Source organism: Oncorhynchus tshawytscha, linkage group LG08 (genome assembly GCF_018296145.1).
Source record: "Oncorhynchus tshawytscha isolate Ot180627B linkage group LG08, Otsh_v2.0, whole genome shotgun sequence".
NCBI lineage: Eukaryota > Metazoa > Chordata > Actinopteri > Salmoniformes > Salmonidae > Oncorhynchus > Oncorhynchus tshawytscha.
The window spans coordinates 82,946,577-82,962,969 of record NC_056436.1 but is presented as its reverse complement, the minus strand read 5'-3'; the positions used below and the strand labels follow the sequence as shown (position 1 = coordinate 82,962,969).

The window sequence follows — 16,393 nt, the reverse complement described above, 5'->3', positions numbered from 1 at the left end:
GAGATGGAGAGAGAGAGAGCGAGAGAGAGATGGAGAGAGAGAGAGAGAAAGTGAGAGAGAGAGAGAGAGAGATGGATCCTAATCCTAAGTTATTAGCAGGAGAGTTTCCTCTCATTTATGATCGTTTGGCACAGCAACATTATGCAGTGAAATGTTGCTCTCCTTTACCAAGAATTCATATGGTTTCCCAAAACATATCCTTCTCATGTCCTAACATCCTCATCCGTTCCAGAGGAGGAATTCATATTTCACGGAAGGTTTGTGATTGGAATTCAGATGGCTTCTAATTCCGCACTAGAGTATAGCATGGTAGTAGTATAGCAGTATTTTAGTATAGTAGTATCGCAGGGTGGTGGTATAGTAGCATAGTATAGCAGTATAGTAGGGTAGTAGTATAGCAGTATTTTAGTATAGTAGTATCGCAGGGTGGTGGTATAGTAGCATAGTATAGCAGTATAGTAGGGTAGTAGTATAGTAGTGTAATATTGTACAGTAGTATAGCAGTATAATAGTATAAAATGGTAGTAGTATAGCAGTATAGTAGGGTGGTAGTATAGTAGCATAGTATAGCAGTATAGTAGGGTAGTAGTATAGTAGCATAGTATAGCAGTATAGTAGGGTAGTAGTATAGCAGTATAGTAGGTTAGTAGTATAGTAGTGTAATATTGTACAGTAGTATAGCAGTATAATAGTATAAAAGGGTAGTAGTATAGCAGTATAGTAGGGTAGTCGTATAGTAGCATAGTATAGTAGTATAGCAGGGTGGTGGTATAGTAGCATAGTATAGCAGTATAGTAGGGCAGTAGTATAGTAGCATAGTATAGCAGTATAGTAGGGCCGTAGTATAGTAGCATAGTATAGCAGTATAGTAGGGTAGTAGTATAGTAGCATAGTTTAGCGGTATAGTAGGGTAGTAGTATAGTAGTGTAATATTGTACAGTAGTATAGCAGTATAATAGTATACAAGGGTAGTAGTATAGCAGTATAGTAGGGTAGTAGTATAGTAGCACAGTATAGCAGTATAGTAGGGTAGTAGTATAGTAGCATAGTATAGCATATAGTAGGGTAGTAGTATAGTAGTGTAATATTGTACAGTAGTATAGCAGTATAAAAGGGTAGTAGTATAGTAGCATAGTATAGCAGTATAGTAGGGCAGTAGTATAGTAGATCATTATAGTAGGGCAGTAGTATAGTAGCATAGTATAGCAGTATAGTAGGGTAGTAGTATAGTAGTGTAATATTGTACAGTAGTATAGCAGTATAATGGTATAAAAGGGTAGTAGTATAGCAGTATAGTAGGGTGGTAGTATAGTAGCATAGTATAGCAGTATAGTAGGGTAGTAGTATAGTAGCATAGTATAGCAGTATATATAGCAGGGTAGTAGTATAGTAGTGTCATATTGTACAGTAGTATAGTAGTATAATAGTATCGAAGGGTAGTAGTATAGCAGTACAGTAGTATAGCAGGGTAGTAGTATAGCAGTACAGTGGTATTACAGTATAGTATAGCAGTATATTAAAGCAGTATAGTAGTATAGCAGTGTAGTATCAAATCAAATTGTATTGGTCACATACACATGGTTAGCAGATGTTAATGCGAGTGTAGCAAAAAGCTTGTGCTTCTAGTTCCGGCCGTGCAGTAATATCTAACAAGTAATCTAACCATTTCACAACAACTACATAATACACACAAGTGTAAAGGAATTAATAAGAATATGTACATGAAAATCTATGAATGAGTGATGGACAAATGGCATAGGCAAGACAGTATAGCAGCATAGCAGTGTAGTATAGCAGTATAGTAGGGTAGTAGTATAGTAGTGTAATATTGTACAGTAGTATAGCAGTATAATAGTATAAAAGGGTAGTAGTATAGCAGTATAGTAGGGTAGTAGTATAGTAGCATAGTATAGCAGTATAGTAGGGTAGTAGTATAGTAGCATAGTATAGCAGTATATATAGCAGGGTAGTAGTATAGTAGTGTCATATTGTACAGTAGTATAGTAGTATAATAGTATCGAAGGGTAGTAGTATAGCAGTACAGTAGTATAGCAGGGTAGTAGTATAGCAGTACAGTGGTATTACAGTATAGTATAGCAGTATATTAAAGCAGTATAGTAGTATAGTAGTATAGCAGTGTAGTATCAAATCAAATTTTATTGGTCACATACACATGGTTAGCAGATGTTAATGCGAGTGTAGCAAAAAGCTTGTGCTTCTAGTTCCGACCGTGCAGTAATATCTAACAAGTAATCTAACCATTTCACAACAACTACATAATACACACAAGTGTAAAGGAATTAATAAGAATATGTACATGAAAATCTATGAATGAGTGATGGACAAATGGCATAGGCAAGACAGTATAGCAGCATAGTAGTGTAGTATAGCAGTATAGTATAGCAGTATAGTGTAGAGGTGTAGTATAGCAGTATAGTAGTATAGTATAGCAGTATAGCAGTATTGGGTTTGTGTCATGGGGGATGTCTTCATGGGCTAAACTCTGCCTGTTCTCAGAGTAGTACATTGGTAGTTGAAGATATCCCTCTAGTAGTGTGGGGGCTGTTCCTTGGCAAAGTGGGTGGGGTTATATCCTTCCTGTTTGGCCCTATCCAGGGCCTCCAGTATTTATGCTGAAATAGTTTGTGTCGGGGAGCTAGGGCCAGTCTGTTATATCTGGAGTATTTCTCCTGTCTTATCCGGTGTCCTGTGTGAATTTAATTATGCTCCCTCTTTTTCTCGCTCTCTTTCTCTCTTCTCTCGGAAGACCTGTGCCCTAGGACCATGCCTCAGGACTACCTGGCATGATGACTCCTTGCTGTCCCCAGTCCACCTGGTCGTGCTACTGCTCTAGTTTCAACTGTTCTGCCTGCGGCTATGGAACCCTGACCTGTTTACTGGACGTTCTACCTTGTCTAGCAGGGTAGCAGTATAGCAGGGTAGCAGTATAGCATGGTAGTAGAATAGCAGTATAGCAGGGTAGCAGTATAGCATGGTAGTAGAATAGCAGTATAGCGGGGCAGTAGTATAGCAGTATAGCAATATAGCAGTATAGTAGTACAGCAGGGTAGTAGCCTAGTGGGGTAGTAGCCTAGCAGGGTAGTAGTATAGCAGGGTAGTAGTATAGTAGTATAGCGGGGCAGTAGTATAGCAGTATAGCAATATAGCAGTATAGTAGTACAGCAGGGTAGTAGCCTAGTGGGGTAGTAGCCTAGCAGGGTAGTAGTATAGCAGGGTAGTAGTATAGCAGGGTAGTAGTATAGTAGTATAGCAGGGTAGTAGTATAGCAGGGCAGCAGTATAGCTGTATAGCAGTATAGTAGTATAGCAGTATAGTAGTATAGCAGTATAGCAGGGTAGCAGTATAGCAGTATAGCAGGGTAGTAGCATAGCAGTACAACAGGGTAGTAGTATAGCAGTATAGTAGTATAGCAGTATATCAGGGTCTTAGTATAGTAGTATAGCAAGGTAGTAGTATAGCAGTATAGCAGTATAGCAGGGTAGTAGTATAGCAAGGTAGTAGTATAGCAGGGCAGTAGTATAGCAGGGTAGTAATATAGCAGGGTAGTAGTATAGCAGTATAGCTGTATAGCAGGGTAGTAGTACAGCAGGGTAGTAGTATAGCAGTATAGTAGTATAGCAGGGTAGTAGTATAGCAGGGCAGTAGTATAACATTATAGTAGTATAGCAGGGTAGTAGTATAGCAGTATAATAGTATAGCAGTATATTAGTATAGCAGTATAGTAGTATAGCAGTGTAGTAGTTTAACAGGGTAGTAGCATAGCAGCATAGTAGTACAGCAGTATAGTAGTATAGCAGGGTAGTAGTATAGCAGGGTAGTAGAATAGTAGTATAGCAGTATAGTAGTATAGCAGGGTAGAAGTATAGCAGGGCAGTAGCATAGCAGGTTAGTAGTATAGTAGTATAGTAGTATAGCAGTATAGTAGTATAGCAGGGTGGCAGTATAGCAGGGTAGTAGTATAGCAGGGTAGAAGTATAGCAGTATAGCAGGGTAGTAATATAGCAGGGTAGTAGTATAGCAGGGTAGTAGTATAGCAGTATAGCAGTATAGCAGTATAGTAGTATAGCAGTATAGCAGTATAGCGGGGTAGTAGTATAGTAGTATAGCAGTATAGCAGGGTAGAAGTATAGCAGGGTAGTAGTATAGCAGGTTAGTAGTATAGTAGTATAGTAGTATAGCAGTATAGTAGTATAGTGGGGTAGCAGTATAGCAGGGTAGTAGTATAGCAGTATAGCAGGGTAGTAATATAGCAGGGTAGTAGTATAGCAGGGCAGCAGTATAGCAGTATAGCAGTATAGTAGTATAGCAGTATAGCAGTATAGTAGTATAGCAGTATAGCAGTATAGTAGTATAGCAATATAGCAGGGTAGTAGTTCAGAAGTATAGCAGTATAGCATTATAGTAGTATTGCAGGGTAGTAGTATAGCAGTCTAGTAGTATAGCAGGGTAGTAGTATATCAGTATAGTAGTATAGCAGTATCGTAGTATCGCAGTATAGTAGTATAGCAGTATAGTAGTATAGCAGGGTAGTAGTATAGTAGTATAGCAGTATAGTGGTATGTCAGGGTAGTAGTATAGCAGTACAACAGGGTAGTAGTATAGCAGTATAGCAGTATAGTAGTATAGCAGTATAGCAGGGTAGTAGTTCAGAAGTATAGCAGTATAGCATTATAGTAGTATTGCAGGGTGGTAGTATAGCAGTATAGTAGTATAGCAGGGTAGCATTATAGCAGGGTAGTAGTATAGCAGTGTAGTAGTATAGCAGGGTAGTAGTATAGCAGTAAAGCAGGGTAGTAGTATAGCAGGGTAGTGGTATAGCAGTATAGTAGTATAGCAGTATAGCATGGTAGTAGTATAGCAGTATAGTAGTATGGCGGGGTAGCAGTATAGCGGTATAGCAGGGTAGTAGTATAGCAGTATAGTAGTATATCGGGGTAGTAGTATAGCAGTATAGCAGGGTGGTAGTATAGCAGGGTAGTAGTATAGCAGGGTAGTAGTATAGCAGGGTAGTAGTATAACATTATAGTAGTATAGCAGGGTAGTAGTATAGCAGGGTAGTAGTATAGTAGTATAGCAGTATAGTCGTATAGCAGGGTAGTAGTATAGCAGTATAGCAATATAGCCTATGTAGATGCATGCTGTAACAAAGTAGGGTCTAAACAAGTAATTCAGCAACAGAACCCTCAACACACTAGACAACACTACTGCCCACTTGTCTGTAAAGACTGGGTGGTCTGTCCATGACTCTGTAGAAGCCAGCTATACTGTAGTCCTAGGTAAGACTAAATGTATTTATAAAGCCCTTTTTACATCAGCAGATGTCACAAAGTGCTGTACAGAAACCCAGCCTAAAACCCCAAACAGAAAGCAATGCAAATGTAGAAGCACGGTGGCTAGGAAAAACTCCCTATAAAGGACAGAACCTAGGAAGAAACCTAGAGAGGAACCAGGCTATGTGCTGGGTGGAGATTATAAGAGACCTGGCCATTAAGGCCAGATTGTTGAGGGTGCAACAGGTCAGTATGTCAGTAGTAAATGTCAGTTGGCTTTTCATAGTCGAGCATTCAGAGGTCAAGACAGCAGGTGTGTGTGTGTGTGTGTGTGTGTGTGTGTGTGTGTGTGTGTGTGTGTGTGTGTGTGTGTGTGTGTGTGTGTGTGTGTGTGTGTGTGTGTGTGTGTGTGAGAAAGTCTGGGACAAGGTAGCACAGGTCAGGGTTCCACCCAGACCAGGTGGACCGGGTACAGCCAGGAGTCATCAGGCCAGGTAGTCCTGTGGCATCGTCCTGGGCTCAGGTCCTCCAGGAGTGGAGGGAGAGAGAGAATTAGAGAGAGCATAGTTAAATTCACACAGGACACCAGAGAAGACAGGAGAATTATACCAGATATAACAGACTGACCCTAGCCCCCCAGCGCATAGATACTGGAGGCTGCGACAGTGAGGGTCGGGGGACACTGTGGCCCTGTCCGACGATACCCCCGGATAGGGCTAACCAGGCAGGATATAACCTCACCCACCTTGTCAAAGCACAGCCCCCACACACCCCTAGAGGGATATCAACAGACCCTGAGACTAGGCTGAGTATAGCCCCCACACACCACTAGAGGTATATCAACAGACCACTAACTTACTACCCTGAGACAAGGCTGAGTATAGCCCCCACACACCCCTAGAGGTATATCAACAGACCACTAACTTACTACACTGAGACAAGGCTGAGTATAGCCCTCGAAGATCTCCTCCACCGCACAAGCCCGAGGGGGTGCAAAACCGGACAGGAAGATCCCGTCAGTGACTCAACCCACTCAAGTGACTCATCCCTCCTAGGGACGGCATGGAAGAGCACCAGTAAGCCAGTGACTCAGCCCCCGTAATAGGGTCAGAGGCAGAGAATCCCAGTGGAGAGAGGGGAGCCGACCAGGCAGAGACAGCGCCTTGCCGTTCACCTTCGCACCCCTGTGCCAGACTACACTCAATCATAGGACCTACTGAAGAGATGAGTCTTCAATAAAGACCATTCCATAAAAATGAAAGCCCTGCCTCCTACTGTTTACTTAGAAATTCTAGGGACAATAAGGAGACCTGCGTCTTGTGGTTGTAGCGTATGTGTAGGTATGTACGACAGGACCAAATCGGAGAGATAAGTAGGAGCAAGTCAATTTGAATGTGTTGTAGGTTAGCAGTAAAACCTTGAAATCAGCCCTAGCCTTAACAGGAAGCCAGTGTAGAGAGAGGATAGCAATGGAGTAATATGATCACATGTTTGGGTTCTAGTCAAGACGGTAGATGGTCTGACCATGCCTCTGTAGACCTCTGGTTTCTCTCTGTCAGAAAGGAAAGGCAGTCTGGGTCTCTGAGGTAACGTCCACCCAGGAGACATCCTTGAAAAATTAACAGTGGAAAACTGTGGTAATGGCTAGCAGCTAGTAATGAGGAAACCTGATTCCCCCCTGCTGCCAGGCCAAGAGGGTAACAGCCCTTAGTGAAGAACCTCCAGCTGACCCCGTTGGGAACCCAGATGGGGTAAATAAAGAGGAAACACAGGAAACAGGGTAGGAATGATGGATTGTTTAAAAGGATAAATGAGAAAATCATTTTCGACACCCTGCACAAACATCAGCATAACAGGAGATGATGGCTAGATAGACCTCTCTTTATAATGCATGAATCTTTCCGGGGCAGTGATGCACTTCTCATGAATAATAGAACGGACGCGTCGAGGTATTGACGACATTCCATTCAGAGGGACATAACCTAACCTAAAGGAGCCAACCCAGGCAGTGGAAAGGAGGAGTGACTAAGCCTTCTGTTAGAAGCCAGGCCCGGACAGGGGTTGGACAGAGGGGGAGGTGTGATGGTGAATTATTAACTCACCGTCAGCTATCTACTGATTGAGTTACATGGAGCTGTTTGGTACGTTGACCCAACGCACAATATCTGATCGTGTTGCACCTGGCATGCTATATACAGCACCGTCGTCCCTGCACACTGATCAACTAAAGTTAGTCAGATTTCGAATGGAAGGAAGTGGAATGCTTATTCCGGGCTAGACCCACCTAACCCTTATTTACAATAATTCCTATCCTGTACTTTACACCCTTATGACAATGGGTCAAATTGAATTGAATGCATCATCTCTTTGTCCGGTAGTTTCCACATTCATCTTGAATCCTGTCTTTTCCTAAATCTTTAGTCACAAAGAGTCCAGTATTTGATCTGCCATGTTGTTGTTACAGAAGTCAAATTACCAATTTTCCCTCCCACTGACGATAACTGATTACAATAAAGCTCATTGATCACAGAAGAGTCTAAATAAACATATTTACTACAGCTATGGAGAGCACCAGGAAAGTAAACTAAGTTGTGCATTATAATGCATTATTTTATTTGACCTTTATTTAACTAGGCAAGTCAGGTAACAAATTCTTATTTTCAATGACAGCCTAGGAACAGTGGGTTAACTGCCTGTTCAGGGGCAGAACGACAGATTTGTACCTTGTCAGCTGGGGGATTTGAACTTGCAACTTTTTTGAGCTACTAGTCCAACACTCTAACCACTAGGCTACCTGCCACCTCTACACTCTAACCACTAGGCTACCCTGCCACCTCTACACTCTAACCACTAGGCTACCCTGCCACCTCTACACTCTAACCACTAGGCTACCTGCCACCTCTACACTCTAACCACTAGGCTACCCTGCCACCTCTACACTCTAACCACTAGGCTACCCTGCCACCTCTACACTCTAACCACTAGGCTACCCTGCCACCTCTACACTCTAACCACTAGGCTACCCTGCAACCTCTACACTCTAACCACTAGGCTACCCTGCAACCTCTACACTCTAACCACTAGGCTACCCTGCCACCTCTACACTCTAACCACTAGGCTACCCTGCCACCTCTACACTCTAACCACTAGGCTACCCTGCCACCTCTACACTCTAACCACTAGGCTACCCTGCCACCTCTACACTCTAACCACTAGGCTACCCTGCCACCTCTACACTCTAACCACTAGGCTACCCTGCCACCTCTACACTCTAACCACTAGGCTACCCTGCCACCTCTACACTCTAACCACTAGGCTACCCTGCCACCTCTACACTCTAACCACTAGGCTACCCTGCCACCTCTACACTCTAACCACTAGGCTACCCTGCCACCTCTACACTCTAACCACTAGGCTACCCTGCCACCTCTACACTCTAACCACTAGGCTACCTGCCACCTCTATACTCTAACCACTAGGCTACCTGCCACCTCTATACTCTAACCACTAGGCTACCCTGCCACCTCTACACTCTAACCACTAGGCTACCTGCCACCTCTACACTCTAACCACTAGGCTACCTGCCACCTCTACACTCTAACCACTAGGCTACCTGCCACCTCTACACTCTAACCACTAGGCTACCTGCCACCTCTACACTCTAACCACTAGGCTACCTGCCACCTCTACACTCTAACCACTAGGCTACCCTGCCACCTCTACACTCTAACCACTAGGCTACCCTGCCACCTCTACACTCTAACCACTAGGCTACCCTGCCACCTCTACACTCTAACCACTAGGCTACCTGCCACCTCTATACTCTAACCACTAGGCTACCCTGCCGCCCCATAATGCTTGATGAAGAGAGTTTCCATACGAAGTGTTATGGGAAACTCCTGTTGTAGCCTCATGGTTAAATACAAACACTCAACTTCTGACCACCGACACCTCTCCTAGTCCTTCCTTCCTCTCCCAAACCCAAACACAAGGAGAGGCTTGAAGGTCCCCAGCTATCCCATGATCCTCTCCACTCTGCTGCTGTGGCCCCCAGCTATCCCATGATCCTCTCCCACCCCGTTGATGTGGCCCCCAGCTATCCCATTATCATATCCACTCTGCTGCTGTGGCCCCCAGCTATCCCATGATCCCATCCCAATCTGCTGCTGTGGCCGCCAGCTATCCCATGATCCTCTCCCACTCTGCTGCTGTGGCCCCCAGCTATCCCATGATCCCATCCCACTCTGCTGCTGTGGCCCCCAGCTATTCCATGATCCCATCCCAATCTGCTGCTGTGGCCCCCAGCTATCCCATCCCACCCCGTTGCTGTGGCCCCCAGCTATCCCATGATCCCATCCCACCCCGTTGCTGTGGCCCCCAGCTATCCCATGATCCCATCCCACCCCGTTGCTGTGGCCCCCAGCTATCCCATGATCCAATCCCACTCTGCTGCTGTGGCCCCCAGCTATCCCATGATCCCATCCCACCCAGTTGCTGTGGCCCCCAGCTATCCCATGATCCCATCCCACCCCGTTGCTGTGGCCCCCAGCTATCCCATGATCCCATCCCACCCCATTGCTGTGGCCCCCAGCTATCCCATGATCCCATCCCACCCCGTTGCTGTGGCCCCCAGCTATCCCATGATCCCATCCCACCCCGTTGCTGTGGCCCCCAGCTATCCCATGATCCTCTCCCACTCTGCTGCTGTGGCCCCCAGCTATCCCATGATCCTCTCCCACTCTGCTGCTGTGGCCCCCAGCTATTCCATGATCCTCTCCCACTCTGCTGCTGTGGCCCTCAGCTATCCCATGATCCTCTCCCACTCTGCTGCTGTGGCCCCCAGCTATCCCATGATCCTATCTGACCCGTTGCTGTGGCCCCCAGCTATCCCATGATCCTCTCCCAATCTGCTGCTGTGATGCAGGCAGAATGGTATATTCATCAGTCATCAGTCATCAGTCAGAGAAATGGGGGAAATCCATTTATTTGCTTGTTTACATTGTAATATAACACACTGTGATTGGCTTGTAGCTAGGTCTACTGTAAACAGTTTAACCTGATGTACACTACACTGGATGGAGTTTAATATGATGTACACTACACAGGATGGAGTTTAATATGATGTACACTACACTGGATGGAGTTTAATATGATGTACACTACACTGGATGGAGTTTAATATGATGTACACTACACTGGATGGAGTTTAATATGATGTACACTACACTGGATGGAGTTTAATATGATGTACACTACAATGGATGGAGTTTAATATGATGTACACTACACTGGATGGAGTTTAATATGATGTACACTACACTGGATGGAGTTTAATATGATGTACACTACACTGGATGGAGTTTAATATGATGTACACTACACTGGATGGAGTTTAATATGATGTACACTATAATGGATGGAGTTGAATATGATGTACACTACACTAGATGGAGTTTAACCTGATGTACACTACACTGGATGGAGTTTAATATGATGTACACTACACTGGATGGAGTTTAATATGATGTACACTACACTAGATGGAGTTTAATATGATGTACACTATAATGGAAACAGGGCGCATTAAGATGGTTGTAATCTTACGTAATATCTCCAAGGAAACACTTCATATAGTTTATTATTAATTCAACTAATATATCTCATATTGTAAATTAATAAAATTTTGGTAGGTTCTGGTATATTCCGTTGGTTCCATGTGGTCACATGGATATTACAGCAATATAATATATTGAGCTTCCTCAACTTCAAATGTTGTTGTTGTTATGGTGCTGTACTGTCTTCTCACCTGCTTTTATAAACCGTGTAATTGTTTATATAAAAACACGGACCGATCTATGGGAAACATTCCACATAACAATGTCAACATCAAATCCTTCTGGAAGAGAGACAGTAACAGCTTCTGTGTCAGATCTCTTGTTTTTGTTTCTTCCTAAAAATGCATCGTTCTAAACTTAATTGATACCAAAGACAGTTCTAGCTTCAGAGAACGCAGTTTCAGAGAAGAGGAGTCAGTCCTCGTTCTACCCATGTTATTCATAGCTAAGCCAGTCCTATGTGACTACACAGTAATAACTGTAGAGGCAACAAAGTCGTTGCCTAGTCATTTCTACGTTGTTACCGTGGTAACGGGGTTTATCGGTATAGGTTATTACGTAATTGTATTCCTCAACTAATTGTTGTCTCTTACTTATTGTTTCAGATGAGGATAGTGTGTAAGGACGTGACTGCCGAGACCCTTTACGACGTCCTTCATGACACCAGCTACCGGAAGAAATGGGACAGCAACATGATCGACACCCACGACATCGGCAGGCTCACTGTCAACGCAGACGTAGGATATTACTCCTGTGAGTTAGTGTCAGAAATAGGATATTACTCCTGTGAGTTAGTGTCAGATGTAGGATATTACTCCTGTGAGTTAGTGTCAGAAATAGGATATTACTCCTGTGAGTTAGTGTCAGAAATAGGATATTACTCCTGTGAGTTAGTGTCAGAAATAGGATATTACTCCTGTGAGTTAGTGTCAGAAATAGGATATTACTCCTGTGAGTTAGTGTCAGAAATAGGATATTACTCCTGTGAGTTAGTGTCAGATGTAGGATATTACTCCTGTGAGTTAGTGTCAGATGGGGGATATTACTCCTGTGAGTTAGTGTCAGAAATAGGATATTACTCCTGAAATAGGATATTACTCCTGTGAGTTAGTGTCAGACGTAGGATATTACTCCTGTGAGTTAGTGTCAGACGTAGGATATTACTCCTGTGAGTTAGTGTCAGAAATAGGATATTACTCCTGTGAGTTAGTGTCAGAAATAGGATATTACACCTGTGAGTTAGTGTCAGAAATAGGATATTACTCCTGTGAGTTAGTGTCAGATGTAGGATATTACTCCTGTGAGTTAGTCAGATAAAGGATATTACTCCTGTAAGTTAGTGTCAGAAATAGGATATTACTCCTGTGAGTTAGTGTCAGACGTTAGATATTACTCCTGTGAGTTAGTGTCAGACGTAGGATATTACTCCTGTGAGTTAGTGTCAGAAATAGGATATTACTCCTGTGAGTTAGTGTCAGAAATAGGATATTACACCTGTGAGTTAGTGTCAGAAATAGGATATTACTCCTGTGAGTTAGTGTCAGATGTAGGATATTACTCCTGTGAGTTAGTGTCAGATAAAGGATATTACTCCTGTAAGTTAGTGTCAGAAATAGGATATTACTCCTGTGAGTTAGTGTCAGATGTAGGATATTACTCCTGTGAGTTAGTGTCAGATGTAGGATATTACTCCTGTGAGTTAGTGTCAGATGTAGGATATTACTCCTGTGAGTTAGTGTCAGACGTAGGATATTACTCCTGTGAGTTAGTGTCAGATGTAGGATATTACTCCTGTGAGTTAGTGTCAGATGTAGGATATTACTCCTGTGAGTTAGTGTCAGACGTAGGATATTACTCCTGTGAGTTAGTGTCAGAAATAGGATATTACTCCTGTGAGTTAGTGTCAGACGTAGGATATTACTCCTGTGAGTTAGTGTCAGATGTAGGATATTACTCCTGTGAGTTAGTGTCAGATGTAGGATATTACTCCTGTGAGTTAGTGTCAGATAAAGGATATTACTCCTGTGAGTTAGTGTCAGACGTAGGATATTACTCCTGTGAGTTAGTGTCAGACGTAGGATATTACTCCTGTGAGTTAGTGTCAGACGTAGGATATTACTCCTGTGAGTTAGTGTCAGACGTAGGATATTACTCCTGTGAGTTAGTGTCAGAAATAGGATATTACTCCTGTGAGTTAGTGTCAGAAATAGGATATTACACTGTGAGTTAGTGTCAGATGTAGGATATTACTCCTGTGAGTTAGTGGCACATTGTTTACTGATGATAAGCCTCCTGCTATTGAATCAATATTCATGAGGCAGTGTGAGTCAATATGCCAGTCAGTGTGAGTCAATGTGTGAGTCAATGAGCCAGTCAGCCTGAGTCAATGTGCCGGTCAGTGTGAGTCAAGGTGAGTCAATGTACCGGTCAGTTTGAGTCCATGTTCCGGTCAGTGTGAGTCAAGGTGATTCAATGTGCCGGTGAGTGTGAGTCAATGTGCCAGTCAGTGTGAGTCAAGGTGAGTCAATGTGCCGGTCAGTGTGAATCAATGTGCCGGTCAGTGTGAGTCAAGGTGAGTCAATGTGCCGGTCAGTGTGAGTCAAGGTGAGTCAATGTGCCGGTCAGTGTGAGTCAATGTGCCGGTCAGTGTGAGTCAAGGTGATTCAATGTGCCGGTCAGTGTGAGTCAAGGTGAGTCCATGTGCCGGTCAGTGTGAGTCAATGAGCCAGTCAGCCTGAGTCAATGTGCCGGTCAGTGTGAGTCAAGGTGAGTCCATGTGCCGGTCAGTGTGAGTCAAGGTGATTCAATGTGCCGGTCAGTGTGAGTCAAGGTGAGTCCATGTGCCGGTCAGTGTGAGTCAAGGTGAGTCAATTTGCCAGTCAAGGTGAGTCAATCTACCGGTCAGTTTGAGTCCATGTGCCGGTCAGTGTGAGTCAAGGTGAGTCCATGTGCCGGTCAGTGTGAGTCAATATGCCAGTCAGTGTGAGTCAGTTTGCAACCTTTCGGTTACTAGTCCATTGCTCTAACCACTAGGCTACCCTGCCGCCCCAAAATGTGCCGGTATGATTCAACAGAGGTAGCAGACTAAAAGAATGTTACTCAACGTAAAAGGTGTTTCTATGACTAGGCCCTACTGTAACCACATGTTGCAGAAGAAAGGTACAGCAACCACACAATTTAATCAGGCATAGAAATAGACTGAATAGACTGGGTTGTGAGGCAGTTCATCACTGATAATCATTGACAATAGAATACTATAGTATGTGAACATTTGGACTCATTGAAACATCTTCCACTGAAGTCATGTTGTCATTGTGTTTTGTAGGGAAGTGCCCGAGCCCCCTGAAGAACAGGGACTTTGTTACCATGAGATCGTGGCTTCCTCTGGGCAACGACTACCTGATCATCAACTACTCTGTCAAACACCCGGTATGTACCTTTCTCTACACACAATTTTGCATGGCTCGGAAATACTGCACAATGAAAAAGACAACCAGCACTCACAAAAGTATTTAAAAGAACAGTCTTTCTTTTATCAGCTGTCACAATGGACGAGTGGCCGGTCGTCATTTTCACACAAATAGGATTACTTTTGTGCTTCAGCACCCGAAGATGAATTTACTTCTCTGAAGTTGAGCATGTCTTCTAGTGAATGTTGTACAATAGACAGATGCTATGAGTGCTGTTTGGCAGACTCAGTAAGAAAGTCCTGCCAGAGGCCCTGTCTACTGTTGAAGTGGGGTCAACATCTCTTCATGCCTCTGTTGTGAAGTCTGGGTTGAAGTTTGGGTTGTTTAACGACAACAACAAAAAACTCTAAACATAATATGAACAGCTGATTGGTTCTTTTTTTGTATGGTAATTCAATAATGAATAATACTTTGATTTGATTGGTCTTATTTCAGCAATATCCACCCAAAAAGGACTATGTGAGAGCGGTGTCTCTGCTGACAGGATACCTGATTCAGTCCAACGAAGAAAACTCCTCCACTCTCTATTACCTGACGCAGGTCGATCCCAAAGGTAAAACCTTTTTTTAACTGGTTATATACAGTACGGTACGTTTTAAATGATCTACATAACATGTTTTTGGTGTTGACGGTACAGCTCTATGCTGGTCAACACCAGTCCTGGATACAGTGCATCGCTGTCATAGGGTGCTATGAGAAGACTGCTCTGTCTGTTTGTGTACATAACACCATTCCTGTGAGCTGAAAGTCCCCTAGCTTCACTTCACACTGAGGGAGTCCTGTTGAAACACCTCTGTGTACACAGACACAGCTCTTAGGGAGGAATCAGGTGAAGATCAAACGCAACAAGATTACGTTTCAGCAGTAACTTTTTTAAACCTATTAGGTGGATGATATGACCTGTGGCATATCCTTCCTATCCAAGATATTTAAGGTGCTTTTAACGGCCGTGTTTTAAAGAAGGCCATTACTGACAGAGAGTTTAACCATTTAAATGCTGACATTGCATCTGATTAAAGTGTGGAGAGACCGTTTCACTATTGTATACAGTATGTCTTCTCGTGCACCTTTTGTAAACCCAATGGCAGGGTGCAGCAGATCACCACATTGTCGACAGCTACTCTGTGTGCCACGTTGTCATTTAACAACAGTCTAGCCTCATTTCTGTCCTTGAGTGTGAAGAAACTCTATATCTACTGTATACTGTCCTTACTGTAAACCAGAGGTCCTGCATGAACTATATCTAATGTATACTGTCCTTACGGTAAACCAGAGGTCCTGCATGAACTATATCTAATGTATACTGTCCTTACTGTAAACCAGGGGACCTGCATGAACTATATCTAATGTATACTGTCCTTACTGTAAACCAGAGGTCCTGCATGAACTATATCTAATGTATATTGTCCTTACTGTAAACCAGAGGTCCTGCATGAACTATATCTAATGTATACTGTCCTTACGGTAAACCAGAGGTCCTGCATGAACTATATCTAATGTATACTGTCCTTACTGTAAACCAGAGGTCCTGCATGAACTATATCTACTGTATATTGTCCTTACTGTAAACCAGGGGACCTGCATGAACTATATCTAATGTATACTGTCCTTACGGTAAACCAGAGGTCCTGCATGAACTATATCTAATGTATACCGTCCTTACTGTAAACCAGAGGTCCTGCATGAACTATATCTCATGTATACTGTCCTTACTGTAAACCAGAGGTCCTGCATGAACTATATCTAATGTATACTGTCCTTACTGTAAACCAGAGGTCCTGCATGAACTATATTTACTGTATACTGTCCTTATTGTAAACCAGGGGTCCTGCATGAACTATATCTACTGTATACTGTCCTTACTGTAAACCAGAGGTCCTGCATGAACTATATCTACTGTATACTGTCCTTACTGTAAACCAGGGGACCTGCATGAACTATATCTACTGTATGCTGTCCTTACTGTAAACCAGAGGTATTGTATAAACTATATCTACTGTATACTGTCCTTACTGTA

At 43.2% G+C, this 16,393-nt stretch overlaps 1 protein-coding gene across 1 annotated transcript in view; it reads left to right on the top strand.

The window, feature by feature from the left end:
* The window catches only part of LOC112256994 (START domain-containing protein 10-like), a 34,029-nt gene that overhangs the window by 12,549 nt on the left and 5,087 nt on the right, over positions 1–16,393 (top strand). The window contains exons 2-4 of the mRNA XM_042326084.1: positions 11,512–11,659; positions 14,232–14,335; positions 14,812–14,929. Of these exons, the coding sequence (XP_042182018.1) occupies positions 11,512–11,659; positions 14,232–14,335; positions 14,812–14,929 (370 nt within the window). The remainder of the gene's footprint in view (positions 1–11,511; positions 11,660–14,231; positions 14,336–14,811; positions 14,930–16,393) is intronic.